This window comes from Chelonia mydas, chromosome 7, assembly GCF_015237465.2.
Source record: "Chelonia mydas isolate rCheMyd1 chromosome 7, rCheMyd1.pri.v2, whole genome shotgun sequence".
In the NCBI taxonomy this organism is placed as follows: domain Eukaryota; kingdom Metazoa; phylum Chordata; order Testudines; family Cheloniidae; genus Chelonia; species Chelonia mydas.
The window spans coordinates 81595868-81615663 of record NC_057853.1 but is presented as its reverse complement, the minus strand read 5'-3'; the positions used below and the strand labels follow the sequence as shown (position 1 = coordinate 81615663).

At 47.9% G+C, this 19796-nt stretch overlaps 1 protein-coding gene across 18 annotated transcripts in view; it reads left to right on the top strand.

Annotated features, from left to right (window-relative positions):
* CDH23 (cadherin related 23) overlaps positions 1–19796 on the top strand; it is a 514496-nt gene that overhangs the window by 481472 nt on the left and 13228 nt on the right. For 16 of the 18 annotated variants that reach the window (XM_037904844.2, XM_043551833.1, XM_043551835.1 and 13 more), the window contains 14 exons: positions 1117–1219; positions 2518–2643; positions 2858–3061; positions 4111–4569; positions 5772–5888; positions 8276–8500; positions 9097–9266; positions 10036–10173; positions 10504–10623; positions 12140–12317; positions 13361–13572; positions 15095–15289; positions 17328–17438; positions 18055–18184. In XM_037904844.2, coding sequence (XP_037760772.2) covers positions 1117–1219; positions 2518–2643; positions 2858–3061; positions 4111–4569; positions 5772–5888; positions 8276–8500; positions 9097–9266; positions 10036–10173; positions 10504–10623; positions 12140–12317; positions 13361–13572; positions 15095–15289; positions 17328–17438; positions 18055–18184 — 2488 coding nt within the window. Of the gene's footprint in view, positions 1–1116; positions 1220–2517; positions 2644–2857; positions 3062–3264; positions 4570–5771; positions 5889–8275; positions 8501–9096; positions 9267–10035; positions 10174–10503; positions 10624–12139; positions 12318–13360; positions 13573–15094; positions 15290–17327; positions 17439–18054; positions 18185–19796 lie in introns of those variants that run through there. The other 2 variants (XM_037904848.2, XM_043551847.1) reach the window with 2 other exon arrangements.

The window sequence follows — 19796 nt, the reverse complement described above, 5'->3', positions numbered from 1 at the left end:
ACAAGAGAGAACAAGGTGGTGTGTTGCTAGAAGAGATAATGCAGCATTTCTGTGCTATGAATTCCTGGGCATCATTCTGGAACATGGGGCAGATGATATACTAGCGTGTGGCTCTGTAGTTCTAGGATTCTGTGTTGTAACATACTGGGGGTATTGCAATTGTGGCTGAGTAACATGGTTTACTGGACCCACTGTGTTATAACAGAACAGACATGCTATGGCCTGTGTGTCCAGGTTCTCCTGTAGAGAACCTGGAGGCTTCTGGGGCCAGCCCCCTCTCCTTTCTAGAGATAGAAGGAGTAGAAACTGCAAGTGGCCTGCTGCCATCTCTGGAAGCAGCACTTCTTCCACCTGACTGACCTCACAGTCTCCCAGCCTCCCTTAAAGAGGCACAATGTATAATTCTGCTCTGATTGTTTAAGTGGAGGAATATATTGTTACATAAGAGTATCTGTCTGAAGGTAGCAAGGCTGTGTCTTTGCATTGTATGTAGACTACGTTATGCAGTACTGCAGTATGGCAGCAGTAATGCAGTCAGACCAAATGGAGTGGTCTAATAGGATTGCAGATGGCATCCATTTGCTGCCTGCAGAGCTGAGTGTGGGTAGGAGGTTGCTGGGAAGTCACACTTTCCCCTTTATTAACTCTTTAACTGCCTGAAATAAAACAGGACATGGGAGACAATATTTTCTTTAATTCCACAGACTCTGTGTGTATGGTTTAAACCCTTTCATGGTGAAAACCTAAATTCCCTGGTGCAAAGCCTATATTCCAAATGGCATGGTATAATAGTAATGCAGCATCTGGCCTGGCCATGTTCAGCCCTGGAACTGCATTTACAGAATGATACCCAAGGATGTGTAATTCCCCTACTCTGCTGTCCCAGACCTCATATTGCTATATGATATTGGGAATGAAGCCCAGGCATCCGGGTAGAGGCATTACAGATCCTGTTATGTTCTGATGATGCAGTTCCATGGTTGCACGTGGCCTAGGTTCTTCATGGTGCTGAACTGAATGAGGTGGTACATGTCAGACACTGATTCAGGAAGTGAGTTGAGGAGCAGGTATCGTAGTCACTATCCCCTTTTCTTTGTTTTATTCATACACCCTTAGGATTTTGACCTGCTGGTGATTTCAATAGCAGATGAAAATGATAACCGGCCACTTTTCACTCAGAGCTCTTATCAGGCAGAGGTGATGGAGAACTCCCCAGCAGGTGCGTCTGTCCTCCCTTTAATATATGATTCTAAACTTGCAGGAATTTTCTTTGATTCCCAACCCATCCCAGTTACCTCCAGCCAGATGAAGGGGATGGCCACTGGGGAAGAAAGTTCCTCCTCCATGGGCTGTCCTATAGAACAGCATTAACTGAATCTCGACAATGTCAGTGAGCAATGAAACGTTTTAGATCATTCAGAGGGGGTATCGATGTGGGCTAGGATGTTGGTACAGGGTGATAAAGATAAACATGGAGAGAAGGCTGGCTCAATTTATGCAAGTGGATGTTTTTTCGACCAAAGTAACACTCTAGCCAGCTGCTTGTCCCACAACAAGACAATCCCTTTAGAAATAAAACATCTGGGTGGCATTAGGCAATGTGCTGTTCTGTTATCTAGCCGATGAACTCCATGTCCTGAAGTCATAGACTGTGGTGCAAAGCCTGCCGTGTGTTCTGAACTGAAGCTAATTGCTCTAGGACAACCGAACTGCCCAACTGTCTATTGTCATGTTTTGCTGAAATATGGCAGCATTTTGTTGTTGTTATTTCAGACTAAGTGAGTTCTGTCTGCCATAAAGCAGGACAAGTCGAGCAGCTATATGTTTCATTAGTGTAGGGAATAGCCTTAGGTAACTCTCGCTACTGGAACTGTTTGCTTTTAGAGGTAGTATAGTAAAATATCTGGCTTCTGCACTCTATACCAGATAACTACTTTGTTCAGCTCCCCCAGTCATGAGTAATATTCCCCCTTTTTCCCCTTAAAATAATTCCCACTCTGAGATCACAAGTGTCTTTGTTTGGCTTGGAACATAAACTCCTTAAAGGCTCTCGGACACTGGTAACCACTTGGCTGATCAGTGCATTTGCAAAAATACTCTTTGAGACTAACGTGCATCCAAAATAGCTAGCAAACTCCCACACACCCTGATCCATGTCCCTGCCACACATGCTCACACACAGACATACATATTAGGGTGAGTTCAGGGACAAATCAGGAAAGCAAGACTCTGCTGCAAAGCATGCTGGGAAGTATCTTTCACATCACCATGGTCGGTTCAAAGGGTCTGATGGCTCTGTTTGTTTGTTTTTAGCAGGGTGTTAGAATTCTCCCTACGGGCTTCCTGAGTCAGTCTGCCAAGGCTGCAACAGCCATTATTTCACTGTCTCATGTCACCTCACTCTGTTTGCCTCATTCATTTGTTGCTATCAGTCACAGGTCACTGGGCGGGGGAGGAATAAAGGAGGTGTCCATGAAGGTCTTGCCACCAGTTGCTAACACTTCTTGTTTGATTCAGGAACTCCCATCACAGTGCTCAATGGTCCCGTTCTAGCTTTGGACAATGATCAGGGCATCAATGCACTGGTGAGGTACCAGCTGCTGGGGATGCCAATGGACCTCTTCATTGTCAACAACAGAACAGGTAAGCTAGCCACGCTCACCCTGGTTATAAGGAGCCCTGTCAAAACAGGCTCTGCCTGAAATATAGAGCTACGGGGTAGCATTGTCCCTTCCAAGGCACCGATGTTTCCAGCGCTTGAAAGCTGTTGGATTGCACCTGAATCTAGTCTGCACCCTCTCTTGAAGTTGCCTCTTGGTGGTTGTTTTTTTACTGGCTGACTTCTACTATCCTCCAGGTGTCATTTTGGTAAAACCTGGCAGAGTGATTGACAGGGAAGCCTTCCTGAACCCACGCCTTGAGCTCACACTGGTGGCAGAGGATGTTGGCAAGCTGAACAGCACTGCTAGGCTCACTGTGACCATCCTGGACGATAATGACAACAGGCCATCATTTAACCCGGCGGTGGTGACAGTGCAACTGCAGGAAAACAGCCCCCCAGGTCAGGCTGATACCACTGTATGGGAAGGAAATGGGACAGAGATGGAGACAGGGACTGGAATGGAGAAACCACCCATGGGGAAAGCAAAAGGACAGACGATATCAGGGCTGGGAGGATCCAGGGTTTCAGTTAGTGAGGATGAAGGGATTTTGCATAAAGGGAGTTTGGGGACTTGGGGGCTATGTTTGCAGTGCCCTGCCAGTATCATGACAGCTTATAGGTGAGGGAGCAGGTGGCTGAGGAAGTCTCTTCTGTCCATAGGAATAATCATGGGCTACAACTCCATCAAGGAGCTAACCTATCGGAGTGAAGCTCAATTTCATTTTTTTCACAGGGTTGCACGTTTCCTCTTTTCATAATGTAGGTGTGATGTGTTTGCATTGTGCACAGTCTGATTTCACAGTCCAGACCACTGATGTCGCCATTGGCGTAGTGCGGTTGTGCACAGTAGGGCACTTCTCCATACTTCCAGTGACACCGAGAACATGAGGTTCCTGTTGCCATCTGGCTAATGTGGATTTGTACAGATAGTTCTGGTCCTGCATGTCAAATGTGTACGTACATGTACGTTGCTCAGTTTTCTCTCAATTTCATGGGTCGGACTCAGTAAAGAGAATTTGCCAATCATCTTTACAAAGTTGTCCGGGTTTTTCTCTTGTTTGTATTACACCAGAAAACTGTGATTTCCCCTCCGCACTTTCCTCTGACACCTGATGAATAAGCCAGACACCAGTTTGATTTTATCTATGCCTTTATTTGCTTTGCCTGCAGCTGTCTGTTGGTTTTCATCTGTGTGCTTGCAAGGACTGTCACTCCCCATGCTTAGGGCATAGCTTGGGGAGGTGGAAATTTCCGTGTGTGGTAAAGTGTTACACAGTTAGTTTAGTTATAGAGGTACTAGAGCTTCATTTGCAGCCTCCAACATTGGCCACTCACAGCGAGAGGATGGTGGACTAGACGAACCACTGGACTGTTCCAGCCTGGCGGTTCACTTGCTGAAAGTGACCTAGGGGAATGAAATGTCAGAGTATGGGTTTCCTCCCCCCCAGGTTTTTCTGTCCTTCAGGTAATGGCTACAGATGCAGACAGCGGCCTCAACCAGCAGTTGAGCTACCGGATCGAGAGTGGAGCTCAGGATAAGTTCCTGATCAGTGCCAACTCCGGAGTAATCCGTGTGGCCAACATCACCATAGATAGGGAAGAAAGGGACACCTACAGGCTGACAGTGGTGGCTGTGGATCGAGGCATGCCCCCTCTCTCTGGCACTGCCACCGTCAACATCCTTGTTGATGACGTCAATGATTATCGGCCAGAGTTCATCAACCCGATCCAGACGGTCAGCGTGCTCGAGTCAGCAGTGCCTGGCACCATCATCGCTGAGGTCACAGCAATAGACAGAGATCTCAACCCCCGTCTAGAATATTACATCATTAAGATTCTGGCCAAGGATGACACCAATGCTCTAGTGCTGGGCCAGCAAGGAGCATTTGCCGTGGATTTTAAAACAGGTACAAGAACAAGAGAAACTGTTTGTATGGCTGGGCCTCTCTCTTCCCCCTTCTACTTCTTCCCATCCCTGTCTGCTCTCTGTCTCTCTCCCTCCCCTCCCTTTGTCATGCTTTCTCTCTCTTTGTCTTTCTTTAGCCCTTTCTTGCTCTTGCCACTCTTCTTTGTCTGTTTCTTCCTTTCTGTTAAGTCTTCCTCACTCTCCTTGTCCGCTCTCTCAGCTGCACTTTGACAGCACTACACTGCCAACTAACTAACTAACTAATCCTTTTCTTTTCCTTATGGCTCTCAGCCTGGCAGGTTTGATCTCTCTGTTTTTGTGTCAATCTCAATCAGTCCTCTGTCTGCTTCATCCATTGTCTCCCTTCCATCTCAGTCATAACCATGATCACTCTCATCACCGGCTGGGTGCTTGGCTGCCTCACGCTATGAGGGAGCAGCCCTGACACATGCAGCTGGCTGTTGTTTAGCCTTCGCAGACTGAATGCAGACACCCCCTCAGCAGCATCTCACTGGTGGGTGGGCGGAATCTTTCGGGTAAGTGATCTCTTGCTCTCCATGTTTTGGTGTATGGAGAGGTGGGCGTAAGGAACATATCACTTGCCGGTGAGACCGCAGTCCCAGATCGCATGCCTCCGGTCTCTTCGTGACGCAGGGCCTTGTGCTGTGGAACAACAGGACTGATTTAGTGCAAGCTCAGGTGTGGAAAGCTGACTCATAAAAAAAGGCTGGAGAGACCTGCACGTCTCACCCCCATGGCTATGACGAGGACTTCGAGTGAAATAAAGGGCTAGATCCCCATCAGTGTGAAGCAGTCGCTCTGATGGCTTCAGTGGAGCTACACAGTTAACACCAGCTGAAGATCTGGCCCCAAAGTTCAGAATTCACTTCCTGTCCCCAGCACAAACACAGACAGTTGCTAAAGCAGACTGATGTCTACTTAGCTCCGTCGTGAGGCAGGGTGGTGTGGGGGTGCTTTTAGCTGAGAGCTGAATTTTTGCCTGTTGACTTTTTTCCTTTTAATCTATAAATGACATAGGGAAAGGCAGGAGGCCACCACACAGGGGCAGAGAGGCTTATGGGGTAATAGAGGGGTTCCTGGGGTTGGTGCTCTGTGCCCCTCTGCCTAGAGGAATCAGGCAGGGCAGCTGTGGAGTTTACAATCTATGTAAGTGGTGGTTTTCTTTCCTTTTCTGCTTCGCAGGAGCTGTGAAGGTTAAGTCCTCCCTAAACAGGGAGCAAGTGGCAACGTATGAAGTCACCATCTCTGTCCATGATAATGCCAGCGATGTTGTTGACCGTTCCGTCAGCGTGCCAAATGGTAAGAGAGCTCCTGCTGCAGACAAGCCCAGACAGCTCACATTCCAGTGTGAGAGTCAGGCTTGGGCCGCAGATCAGTTGGGGCTGTGGTATTTTTTGGCTAAGGATCTGGCTTCAAACCCTGTTGGTGGTTACACCTAAAGGAAGTGATGAATTCTCAGGTAAGGCCCCCAATGGCTGTATTTCCACATTATCAAACCATGCTGCAGTTTGGCATGATTGCAGCCTCTGCTAAGGGGGATGCCAGGAATAGAGTAAAAGCGGGTGTGGAGGTCAGGACAAATCAGGGACCCAGAACTAGAAAAGCAGTGAATGCTGCATGAAGGAGATGATCTGATGGAGAGCAGGATGGGGACCAAAACCTGGAATAGCAGGGATGCTTCCTCCACTTTATAGCTGCATTATTCCTCCTGCTGATCCCCGTGGGTTTATTTTTAAAATCTATTTTTTTCCCTAACAAAACAGCCCCCTGCTATATTGCAGGCCCCAGGCCGAAAGAAAGCTCATATGTGCTGTAACAGCAGTCGGTGTTTTGTGACTAAGAGAAAAGTGCTGTTAGGCGGGAGGGTATATTGTGACCCGAGGGTATGCTTCATTGCATCTCTATTTCTACAGGCTGCTGGTAGGTCTGCAACTGGAAAGATATGTGCTTATAACTGACCAAGCCGGGTAGCCTACCCCATTCTAGCACCGCCTTAACCATGGCATTCTTAGATTTTGCGTAGGACTGAACTGATATTTAATTTTGTATAAATAATGTACCCCAGCTAGTAATGCCCATTACTGAGGTCACTGGTCCTGAGTTCTTGGTTGCCTTGATAACCTACTACCTGTCAAGTAGGAAGAGTCAGGCTCACTAACGGGGGGGGGGAGGGGGAGGGAAAGGGGGGCAATTGCCCAGTGGACCAGGTGATTTTAAAGGGTCTGGGGGCCCCTGGCCACCGGAGGCAGCACAGCAGGGCTAAGGCAGGCTTCCTGCCCACCCTGGCTCTGCGCTGCTCACAGAAGTGGCCGGCACGGCATGTCCCTGCAGCCCCTGGTGGGGGGGTGGGGGTGTCTCCACGCACTGCCCCCACCCCAAGTACCGACTCTGCAGCTCCCATTGGCCAGGAACTGTTGCCAATGGGAGCTGCAGGGGCAGTGCCTGTGGGCAGCAGCACATGGAGCCCCCCTGTCCCGCCAGCTAGGAGCTGCTGCCAGAGGGGTGTGCCAGTCACTTTCGGGAACCGTCCGAGGTAAGCGCCAACCCCCTGACTCCCTTCTGCACCCCAGCCTAGAGTCTACACCCTGCACCCCCTATCACATCCCAGCCCAGAGCCTGTACCCCTCACCCAAACTCCCTCCCAGAGCCCAACCCCTCACCCCCCCACACACCCAAACTCCCTCCTAGAGCCTGCACCCCCTCCCAACCCCCTGCCCCAGCCTGGTGAAAGTGAGTAAGGGTGGGGGAGAGCGAGCAACAGAGGGAGGGGGGTTGGAGTGAGTAGGAGTGGGGTCTCGGAGAAGGGGCAGAACAGGGCATGGCCTCAGGGAAGGGGCAGGGGCGGGGCAAGGGTCTTTGGGTTTGCACAATTAGACAGTTGGCAACCATACCGGGCAGGCATGTGGAAAACCTGGCCGTACCAGCAGCTCACTGGTCACCAGCAGCGCAGCCGGCAGCTCGCTGGGCACCAGCCAACGCAGGTGCAGTACCGCCCAAATGTCAGGCGGCCCACGTTGACTGGCCCATTGACTGTTCTGACCTGGGGCCTGGAATTGCGGTGAGAGGGCCTGGGAAGACTCCAGTGTTCTGTCTAACTGACTACAGCTCTTTGAGAAAGCTATAAGTGGTGGCAGCCTTGCAAAACTCCTGCAAGAGTTCACCAGCCCAGGCCCAGGTGCCTTTATCAGGATCAAGGTGACGGAAAAACTACTCATCTTTTATTTTCCCATCAGAGAAAATGACTTGCCCTGTGGGTATGTGAATGACTAGAATTTTTCAAGTCTGCTGGAGGGTCATTGAATAAGTCAGGCCTATCTTAGTTCTGGAAGCAGCTGGTGGAACTTCACTTCCCTTCTCCCAGCAATGAGCTAGGCATCAAAACCAGACAAAGCGAGGGCTTCAGGCTGTGGGTAGAGCAGCTTCTGCACAAGCCCAGAGCTCTCCTTGAAGGAATGAAAATAAACTTAAACTTTCCGGCCAGATCCTCAAATCAACTGAGCTCCGTTGACTTTAGTGGAGCTGCATAATTCCATCAGCTGAGGATCTGACACACCTCTTACTTACCTTCCCTCCTTTCTTTCTCTCTCTCCCATTCTCCACTTGCATCTCTTTCATCCTGTCTCTTTTTCATCTGGTCCCCATCCATCTACTCTCACCCTCCATCTCCGCCTCCCCTGCCCTGACAGCTAAGCTGACAGTGAACGTGCTGGACGTCAATGACAACACTCCCCGATTCCGTCCATTTGGGGCCACCTATTTCACTGAGAGGATTGTGGAAGGGGCCACGCCGGGGACCACCCTGATTTCTGTGTCTGCAGTGGACCCAGACAAAGGTGCCAATGGACACATCACCTATGAGTTGCTGAACCTTTCACCTGAAGGGTATGCCCGACTTGAAGACCTCCAAGCAGGTAGGTGGGGGAATTTAGGAGTTCCTGTTCTCACCTGTGAACCTCTAAATCCTATCAAAGGGACAGTGGGGAGGGGATGAATGCAAATGCTGAGGTGAGGACTAATCTGTTGGTGACCTTTGTACAATCCTTACACAGCCCGATTCACAGAGGAGCAGATCACAGCCATCCTTACTCACATTGAACGGTTCCTTATTTCACATGCCAAGAGATCACTGAAGGCATGATGCTGATCACCAAGGCTGTCTCCTTACAGCTGTCAGCACCAGCATTGAACAGCTAGCACATTCTTAGACCAACTCTCCCTGTTCTCCCCCACCCCTGGCCCCCACAGCGGCGCTGCTCAGAGAGTCCTGGTCAACTTTGTTGATCCTGATCCCAGTGGTGTTGAGGAAGTGATTGTCTCAAGCAGTGGAACCCATCCCATGGAAGTTTTCATGATCCATGCATATGTAGAACTATAAGAACGTCCTCTCCCTCCCTCCATAATGGACATTATAGAAATGAGATGACCGTTATCGGCCTGTGTCTTGTATGGCAAGGCCAGCGGTGAAAGGGTTCAGAGGGGTTCTCATTTCAGAGTCTGCTCTCTCTAGGGAAGATCATTGCAAATAGCACTGTGGACTATGAAGAGGTGCAATGGCTGAACTTCACTGTCCGGGCCTCAGACAACGGCTCTCCCCGGAGATCAGCTGATATCCCAGTGTATCTCCAGATTGTGGATATTAATGACAACAATCCCATCTTCAGCCAGACGTCTTACCAGGTGAATGGGATTTAACAGTCAGAATGTGTGTGTTGCTGGGGGCTGACGTGATGGGAGGGACACATACCTAGCCACTGTGGCAGGCTGGATGTGTGCAGGCCAAAATATTGTGTACTACACAGTGCTTACTAGTTAAAATCCCATGAGAACCATACACAGGGGAGATCAAAACACTAATAAAACCAAGGGCAAAGCTGCTGATTTGACACTTCTTAAGCGGTCTTGGTGCAAATGACAACCAGGCCCTGAATGTTTAGCTAAGATTCGATTGCAAAAATGTTAACTGTATGCTTCTGCTAAAATGGTAAGCAGTGAGGTAGATAATAATGTTGATATTTACCTTGTCATCATTAGGTTCCAGAGCGAGCACCCAGTGTGGTGTGTATTCCATTTCCCACCTATCTCAGAGCCGTTATTTCAGGCTCTCTCTCTGCAGACTCAGGATTAATAGGTGCTACACTGAGTTCAGTTCTGGGGGTATTGTTCCCATCTAGAAGGGTTAAATGTTCATAGAATTTAAATGAAAGCTTAAAATTTTAAATGAAAGCTTTAAATTTGCAGAATCTGGTGGTTAAAATTTGGAGAGCGTTTTAGTCCCCACCCTCATGCCCCAGAGCAAAACCTCCCCTGCATAAAAAGAGTAGAGACCACTCACTCATCCTCCAAACACAGTTTTTTCTGAATGCTTTGTTGGTTCTAGTGGTGGGTGGGTGGGTCAAACTCTCAACCACCAGCCCTCTCTCTCTTCCTTTTCTTTCTGCACTTGCAGAAGCCAGTCTTTGAGGATGTCCCACTGGGTACGGTCATCCTGAGGGTCAGAGCCACTGATGCGGACTCCGGGCGCTTTGCTCTCATCCAGTACAGCCTGGGAGATGGAGAGGGCAAGTTTGGGATAAACCCCAACACGGTAAGAGGTGAAGAATGGAGCTGTACTGCACTAACAACAGGGATATGGGACAGGAGCACTTTAAATGGGAGGGGACTGCTGCTGACAGAATGCCCTCTGGGGTCAAAATCTCATTATATGTTGTGGGAAATTGTGGGGGAGAAGGAACTCTTAAAGTCCCCCTCCCCTTTTGGGAAAGAGGAGTCAAGCCTGAAGAAGGGGATTCTCCCCCTCCCTTCTGACCTTCTCCTATTTCTGTTACACTAATCACCTGATACTAGCCAGCAGTCAATTTACCACAGAAATGGCATGCAAACAGCCACTCGCTTTCTGAAGGTCTGTGTATTGCAGGGTGATATCTATGTCCTTTCGGCCCTGGACCGAGAGAAGAAGGATCACTACACGCTGACTGCTGTAGCAAGGGACAACCCTGGGGACATTTCTAGTAACCGTCGAGAGAACTCTGTGCAGGTACCACGCCACAACACTGGGGTGGGTTTAAGACGCATCTTTATGCCATGGGTGTAAAGCTCCATGGGTTTATGACGATTCTTCGGACTGTAGAAAGGCCTTTGCAGAGTACAGAGTATAGGAAAAGAGAGCAGCAACGTGTATGTGAGAGAGAGAGAGAGAGAGCAAGCATCTGAGTCCAAGAAGGAAGTGGCAAAAGAAAATTCAGAGAGCAAGTGAATGAGGGAAATAGCAGAGAAGCCCGAGAAAAAAACCAGTATAAAAAAGGGAGCGCCCACAAGAACGTGCCAGCAGTTCAAGATGAAATCTCTTGGTGTTACCTTGGGGCAGAATCATTGGTATGTTATGCTGTAAGGGGACAATGTAGTATTTGAAGTGGTTACATGCCAGTGTCCAGACAAGCCAAAAGTGCAACTGTGGGATTAATGGATGCAGCTGTGACCATATCACATCTATTCTCTAGCAATATGACTTTGCAAGTTTACTGCACTCTTTATTTTAAACAACCCCAGAAAATACAGTGTGGCCAAGAGATAGGAGCAAGCAGAGTGCAGATCCCACTGGGCTATGTAGTGAGTGTAGTAAGATACAGGTCTCGGCTGTAATGAATATAAAGAGGATTTATTTATTTTTTTGAGGCTACTGGACACTGACAGATCCTGTAGTTCTCTCTGGATCTCTAGGTCCCAGAACTGAACACAGCCAGAGCTGCCTAGAGTCACTGCACAGACTATCTCTAAGTCCTGACCTGGATCATGGAAGGGACGGCTGAACATGCTACAGCTTCGTGGAAGTCAGGCTTGGTAGAAAAGAAAATCAGTGGCTCTGAGCTCTCCGTTCTGGCCTTTCACGCCAGTGCCAGAGCACTTGCCGCAATATGTGGCTCTAGCTTCTTTACCCTCTCCTGCTCACATGTCTGCCTGCGAATCAGTGTTATGTGCAGCAGTTTCAGCTGGTTATAGGGACAAGGCAGTTTCTGAAGAACCTGTAAGGAGCAATGGATTTTGAGTTTTCTGGGCAGGGACGTCTGACAAGGCCCCCTGCTTTTCTATGAACTAGTAAAATTATCTCGCCTGGTTGTCCCTGAGCAATAACCATTTGACCCCCACCACTGGAGAAGTCGGTCATGCCTCCTACACCATTGCCAAAGCCCAGGTTTCCATAGTACGAGTAGAGAGGCTGCTGCTCAGCTTGGGGAGAAGTCCCTGATGTGGAGCTGGGCTGTCTGGTAACTAGCAGGGAGCTTCTGTTGAAACAGCTATTTCCCTTCCTGCTAGGTGCGGGCTGCTGTAGTCATTGTTCCTAGTGGTGCTTGGAGACATGGCAATGGCCATTGTTATTGCTGGAGTCAGTCAGCATTTTGTTTACCAAAATTAAATAGAGAGCAAGAAGGGGGATAAAAGTATTATGGAAGAGGAGCCAATTGTCTGATAGGATCACTGCAGCCGTCTGGTTCTCTGGCCCCTGTAGGATCGCCTCTGCCTTTATCCACATGACCAGTTTGCTTTTGCTTAAGGTGTTGATTACAGTTCTGGACATCAATGACTTCAGGCCCCAGTTTGCCAAGCGACAGTTCAGCACCAGTATGTATGAAAATGAGCCAGCAGGGACGTCTGTGATCACCATGACAGCCATGGACCTCGATGAGGGTGACAACGGAGTGGTGACCTACAGCATTGAGGGTCCTGGAGTGGGTATGCGTCCCCACTAGCAAAGCTAGGCATTTAGGGGATGGGAGAGACACACAGGATGTTTCCAAAGAGATATGGAAAACACAGAAACACAGAGTTAAAACTGGAGAGATCTAAGAGGACACAAAGTCCAAATCATTTTTCCCATTTCACATGCTAATAAGTTAGCATTGGGGCCATATGCACACACAATGGCTGCACCACAGAATATTCTGTTCCCTTCTAGGTCATGCATTGCAGCCCTGCAGACCTTTCCACTTCTGCTCAGTCTCCGATTCTCTCTTGACTACCACACCCAAGGCTGCCACTTCCCAGACTTCCTAGTTACACAAATGTAAACTGTTTCCTGAGTTCCTGCTCCTGGAATGGGTCCGCTACACATCCTCTTACATAAATAAAAACCAGGAAAGGGTGGAGGGCAGGTTGTTTTTTGAGGTGGATACTGACAGTGCATGAATTACAGAGTATTAAGTCACACTGAGAGGTGGTAGGGACAAGGTCAGAGCCCACATATGTATATAGAAAAGAGAGGGAAAACCCCACTTTTCTGAAACCTGTGAGTTCACCTCCAATTTGCAACAATATCAAGAGGGCTGCAGGAGGAATAGAGGAAGAACTGAAAATAATATGAGAACACCTGTGAGCTTTAAATCATTCAGTGAGATCAGCCACAGCCTCTCTGTGGCTTTAAGGAATTCTCTGAAACTCCAGCATGCCACTGGGATGTCAGCACTTCAGAGAATATGTACCTGGAACAGGGATAGCAGTGGGAAGTGTGTTGTGCCCCATAAACAATATACTCATGGTTGTAGGGTCCTGAATCCTACAGTGATTCAGATTTAGTGTGTTGATATGACCAAGGGTGCTGCATCCAATGATTTTCAACCAGTGAATTATGGTGTATTCAGCTGTTTGCCAGAATCCCTTAGCTGGCTAGACTGCTCCATTCTCCCAGCCTGGTTTCTAATTTATACCATACAATAATTTATAATACTCTCTTTCCTACAGAGGGCCCAGAGTGATAGATTTGTCTCTTCTGTCCCCAGAGGCCTTCAAGATTGATAAAGACTCCGGGCTCATCACATCCCGAAGACACCTGCAGTCTTACGAAAGGTTCAACCTGACAGTGGTAGCAACAGACAAAGGCAGGCCACCTCTGTGGGGAACCACCATGCTCCAGGTGGAGGTCATTGACATCAATGATAACCGACCAGTGTTTGTCCGGCCACCCAATGGCACCATCCTGCATATTAAAGAGGTAAACTCTGCTAATATGGTGCAGTGGTGTAGATGCCTGAACTGGTGATTACTGCCCTGTGTCATTAAGGTGTCAACAGAAGGGCTTGTACTGGAAGATGCTAAACCAGGAGAAGCCAACTGTGTCCCCACTAACTTGGACAGCAATGTCATGTGACAAACCAGATTTCCAAAGGAGCAATCCATTAGCTATTGTGGTCCTAGTTTTGACTGACTCTTTGATCAAATATCTCACTCCCTGGTCTGGCTAGCACTGGGCATGATGCCAAGGTAGCTCTCTAGCCCAGATGAGGCACTGGAAAAAAAAAATGGGAGAGAATCCCCTCACCTCACTCAGCAACACCCCCAAAGGCTAATCAGTGCACAGCATAAACAGGTTTTCAAGGAAGCCCTGCCCCGTCCTTCTTAGCCTGGAATTGGTGGCTATGTCTGTGTCTGTGGCACTCCTGGATTGTACTTTTGAAAGTTGCAGTTTTGCACAATAGACAAAGGAGTGAGAGAGGGAGATGATGACTGCCAGCCTAAGAAAAAGAGGAGACTGAAAAGTCCTGTTTGTCAACACCAGGATGCCCTTCTCTACCTCAGGCTGTTAGTCACTGCTGTGGGGGTGGCCTCATGCAAGAGCACCCAGAAGCACTGGAGCACTGCCAAACCTTCATTCTTGCCCCTGATGAACTGCTGGTACTCACCTTAAGCAAAGGGGCTTCTTCCTTTAGTCAGAAGAAGTCTACACTCAGCCATCTTGAGAGGCTCCACTGTTAATGACCCAAACGTGCCTTTGGCCTATACCTCCCCTAAGAATGGGGTCCTCCTTTCTCTAAAGACCTTTACTTGAAATATTGGGAAAATACATCACTGTAGCCTGCTAGAACCTGTCCCTATCGCAGGATCTCATGAGGAGTTCATGGAGAGCAAATTAATGGGGACTCTCAGGGTAGCTTTAGGGAACAGAAACTTCAGGAGACAAGCACAATAAGGAAACCACTGATCAGTCAGTGCCAAGTGTATTTATAAATGAGGTCTTCAATCTGGGGACTGAAACACTGATATTTTAAACAGTTTCTTGTCTACATGAAGCTCTGCTTAGCTCATACAGAGCCCAGATAGGCAATGAGGCTGTTTTTCAGGTATAGAAAATGATGCCTTTGTTTGTGTTTCTTTGGAAGCTATCCCATATACTCCTGCATGTCTGAAGCTGTAACAGCAGCCGTGGCCACCAGATAGCAGCATTGCAAACAGACAAGAGACCTAGGGACATTGTCAGCAGTGCAGCTGTACAGTGGAGATGTGCATGAATTTTACTGGTGTGATTTAAGTCAGTATTTTGTCCTGGATCACCTTACAGGACATAGCAGGGACACTCTTGAAATGTTTGTGGGTGCTTACAGAAACGGACAGGGCTCCAATTAAGTACTTTGCAGGTCACTTTTCTTGTCATAGTCTGTAGAGAGGGGAGTTGGGAGATTAATTGGTGTGTGTTCCCCCTGTATGTGGATTGATATTCTGGTTGTGTGTGTGAATAGGAAATACCTCTCCGGTCCAATGTGTATGAAGTCTATGCCACAGACAAGGATGATGGTCTCAATGGAGCTGTACAGTACAACTTATTGAAAACCGGAGCAGGGAATAAAGACTGGGAGTACTTCAGCATCGACTCCAGCAGTGGACTCATCCAGACAGCAAGGAGGCTCGATCGAGAGAAACAAGCAGTGTACAGTGTAAGTCTGGGAAAAGGAGTGGTGGCTGGGACTTGGATTTAGTCCACATGCTTGTTTGTCCATATCACAAAACTGTTACCAAGTTTGTCCTTCTCTGTCTCAGACCTGGCATCACAGGGAATGAAACATATTATGATTGAGGGAGAGTTGTATGGAGGCTCAGGACTGGTCATGCAGCAGAAAAGGACGGGGTACACTGGCAGATCTGTGGGTGGAGACAGGACTACAATAGCTGGGGTTGTTAGCAGGTCAGGATTGAAACCTTGCCCCAGAGTGGTATGGCTGAGTCCTGCACAGTGGCCGATCTCACTGTGTTAGGCTCTGTCCCTGCATTTCCCACTTTCATGATTAAAACCTCACCTCTCAAATAATAAAAATAGCAGGAAGCAGTAACTTAGAAACTGCAAGTCCTGATGATTAACTGTTTCTCTTACACTTTGGTGTATTCCTCCCAATCCTTGTCCCTGTCCAACTGTGGTCATGAGCTGCTGTTTGCCATTGCAGCTTCCCCCAAAGAAATCATCTGTCCCAGAGCAATCCAGCTACCTTTAGAGTGATACGCACGCTGAACTCAGACCTTGGGGGGTGGGGTGTAAATGTTGGGGCTGTATGTTTTCAACTTGTAGTAATTTTAGGCCTTCAGCTCACCCCAGGCTGCTGAGCACAAACCTCCCTAGTTTATCAAATGTATCAAAAGATTTACCAGCCTGATGGCTGAGGGGAACATGATATTAATACATTCTCCGATTCCACTCCATTTGCTCTAAGACATAGGGTCACAGTTATCTTGCATACCTAACCCAGAAAAAAACCGCTTCTATCAGCCTTCACCCTTTTCTCAATCCCTAACTGTCACCATGCCTCAGTGGGTGACAGCTGGGAAAGCCAAATTCAGGACAAAGTGCTGAGAAATAGGGCAGACTCATCCCAAAGCGGTGGCTATTCTATCATGGGGTTACACCAAGCCAGTAACAAAAGTGAACTTCTGTCTCACCACACTGGTTAGCAAGAAGCCAAAGATGCAGTCTCCTTAGGCATTCCAGCCCTTGTTTCACCACACAGACACTGGACTCTATGAGTAGTAGTTACTGAAAACGAATTTCATCAAATATAGGGTCCTTCTAATCCCAAGAGATCAGCCACTTAACCAGGTCAATATATAACTCAGTAATCACGCTGATGCCAATCCTTTTAGTAACTAAAACTAAAGGTTTAATAATAAAAGAAAAGAAGGAGAGTTAATAATGGCTCACAGATCATCTACATACAAATAGTTGCAAAGTCCTTACATCAGGTTTGAAGCAGTGATGGAATAAATTGCTGGCTTGTAAAGTCTGTCTGGTAATTTCCAGAAGATTGGAAGGTCCTCAGTCCATAGTTCAAAATGCTCCTTTTAGCTGTAAGTCCACAGAATCAGGGGAGGAAAGAGGCAAAATGGAGATATCTCAGAGATCTTTTATATCCTCTACCATGTGCCTGGAAATTTATTGTCTCAAGATGGAGTCCAGGGTCACCTGACCATATCACATGTCCTTACAGGGCTTGATGACTCACAGGGTGTAGCCATTGCCCGTACTCTTGCTGAGGCGTCCACAGGAAGATCTGTCTGGGCAGAATGAGTTTCTTCTATGGCCCATTGTGAGGGTCAAGTGTCTTTGATGGGCCGTCAATACATTACTCTCTGGCCTTAATGTAAATTTTACCTGGTGGGTGTTACCCAGGAATACAACACATATATATGATGCCACTACATAGCCAATATTCATAACTTCAGATACAAAAATGATACATATAAACAGGATAATCATACTTCACAAACCATAACTTTTCCATTGACACCTTACATGACATACTTTGTACAAGATTTGTTGCAATTGTCTAACAGTGACAAATATCAATGATATAAATGTTCATATTCAATCATACAGCATAACACTAACCTCTTGGCTTGCAGTAGGGCCCCCCCATTTGCTAGTGTTTTGCAGAGTCTTAAAAGGTAAGTTGTGTGACCAAAGTTGCGTGTGTGTTTCTCCTGCAGCTGATCATCGTGGCATGTGACCAGGGCCAGCCCGCATATGAGACCATGCAGCCTCTCCAGGTGGCACTGGATGACATTGATGACAATGAACCCATCTTCCTGAGACCACCTGTAAGCAGAGCTATCTTGTCCCCTTGCAGTGGACAGTTCTAGGTGAAGGGATATGGACTATCAGAGTACGTCTACACAGGGATAAAAGACCGGCAGCACAGCCTCGGCTGGCCTGGGTCAGCTGACTTGGGCTCGGGCTGCAGAGCTAAAAATTGCTGTGTAGACATTCAGGATCAGGCTGGAGCCCAAGCTCTAAGACTCTCCACTTCAAAGGGTCCCAGAGCTCAGGCTCCACCCCAAGCCTGAGCATCTACACAGCGGTTTTTCACCCCCGGAGCCCAAGTCCCGCAAGCCCAAGTCAGCTGACTCAGGCCAGCCGTGGGTTTTTAATCCCTGTGTAGACATAGGACACACTGGAGTTAGTGAGACAGCAGACAGTTAATGTGCTAAGTGAAAATGAACATTAGCCACAAAAACAAAAATTCTCATCTCAATCCAGCTGCCAATCCTGAGCCTTCCCTGTGGTGCCTTTAGCATTTTAAAGCAAAGAAAGAAAAAGTCTCCCATCCGTGAGGTCAGAGTGAGCTCTATAACCTTGTGATCGTTGTTTATTCTTACTACTCTACTGCTTTCCCCTGTAACCTTCCTTCTCTTCTCCCTGGGCTCACACTGGCAGAGAGGTAGCCCTCAGTATCAAGCTCTGTCTGTTCCTGAACATTCCCGCCCTGGTACCATTGTGGGGAATGTCACTGGTGCTATGGATGCAGATGAGGGATCCAATGCTATCGTCTATTACTTCATAGCAGGTAGGGTTGCTTCCCTTCTCAGTTTCTCTGCGGGGTTGTATGTTTTGTGCTGCCGCTTTAATTTTGGATGAATTAAGGGTGTCTACACGTAAAATGCTATCGTGGCATAGCTGCACCACTGCAGCAGTTCAGTGTAGATGTTACTTATGCCGATAGGAGGGATTCTCCCATCGGTGTAGGTAATTCATCTCCCCAGGAGGCGATAGCTAGGTCAATGGAAAAATTGTTCTGTTGACCTAGCACTGCCTACACGGGGACTTAGGTCGGTTTAACAAGGCTGCTCAGGGGTGTGGATTTTTTACACCCCGACCGACATAGTTAAACCGACCAAATTTTCTAGTGTAGACCAGGCCTCAGTGTTGGTGAAGGTGCAGGACAGAGAGCAATGCCTAGAGCCAGGTACAATGACAACTGCTGTGCAAGCTTCCTCAAAACATCTCTGTCCCAGCACCTAAATCCTGACCTTCATCAGTCCCTGGCTATTCCAGCCTTGCGCCCCCTAAACTCTGCTATTGCATCTCAGTCTTGGCTGGGAGCAAAGCTGCTATTCTAGCCCGTGGACCATCACACAGCCCTGAAGATACTCCTTGATCTTAACTTGCAACCTGCTGCTATTCCAGGGGTGACTTAAAATGGCTTAAAATCCAGGTGGATGGGCAATCATGTCAACTCACTGCCTTTAGAAACTTACAGCATGTGTGTCCATTTTTCTTCCTAGAACTCTTCAGATATCCCCCACAGACTCCCCTCCAAGCCCATCTCCTGCCTGAGGGGGCTGTGCTGTTATTTTAGCTATTGCAGAGGCAGAGGGCATCCATTGTCCTAAAATAAAATCCATAAGGTATTGCTTTACCCTGGCATGAACACAATATTGCTTCTGTAAATGCAGTAGTGGCAGTGCCTGCTCTCCGCACCCTGTGAAAAATGCAGCTGTCACACAGAGCAGGTTGCTAGCGGCAGAATCACATTCCATCCGGCAATGTGACACTCCGTATCAAGGACCCCAACACATCTTACCAGGCATGAAGTATGAAGCTACATCGCTAAGCCAGAGAAACGCCATCCAGCTGTTACACAGGTTCATTAGGAGCTGAAAAAAAGGGATGTCAGGAAAGTTGCTTGTAGCAGGGTGCCATAATAAGGCAACCGGCGTGTGTGTGTGTGTGTGTGTGTGTGTGTGTGCGTGCATTGACAGCTGTTTAAACCTTTGGTAGGGAGATGTCAGTCCTTACATGAACTCAGTGATGTTTCACACAGTGACAACCTATTCTGGTGAGCACACTTCTTGGTGGATAATTTTTAAACCTCTTTCATAAGATGAGAAACTCAGCTCATGAGTTGAATTAAAGAAAATGAAACAATTAAACTGAAAGACCAGTTCAGCTGGGAGGAAGGAGAAGAAAGGGACAGGGAAAGTCAGGTGGGAGAAAGAGACACAGACATCCACTTTGTAGGCTTGGCATTCATGGAATAGACACAGACACATACACACACTTGCACAGCTTGTGAGCCCTTACCCAGTACCCTCCATGCCACACAGGAGCATCCCAGGTGAGAGCTGTGATATCAGTTGTGTGGCTTTCATGTGTGCATCCCATGGGGGACTTGTTCA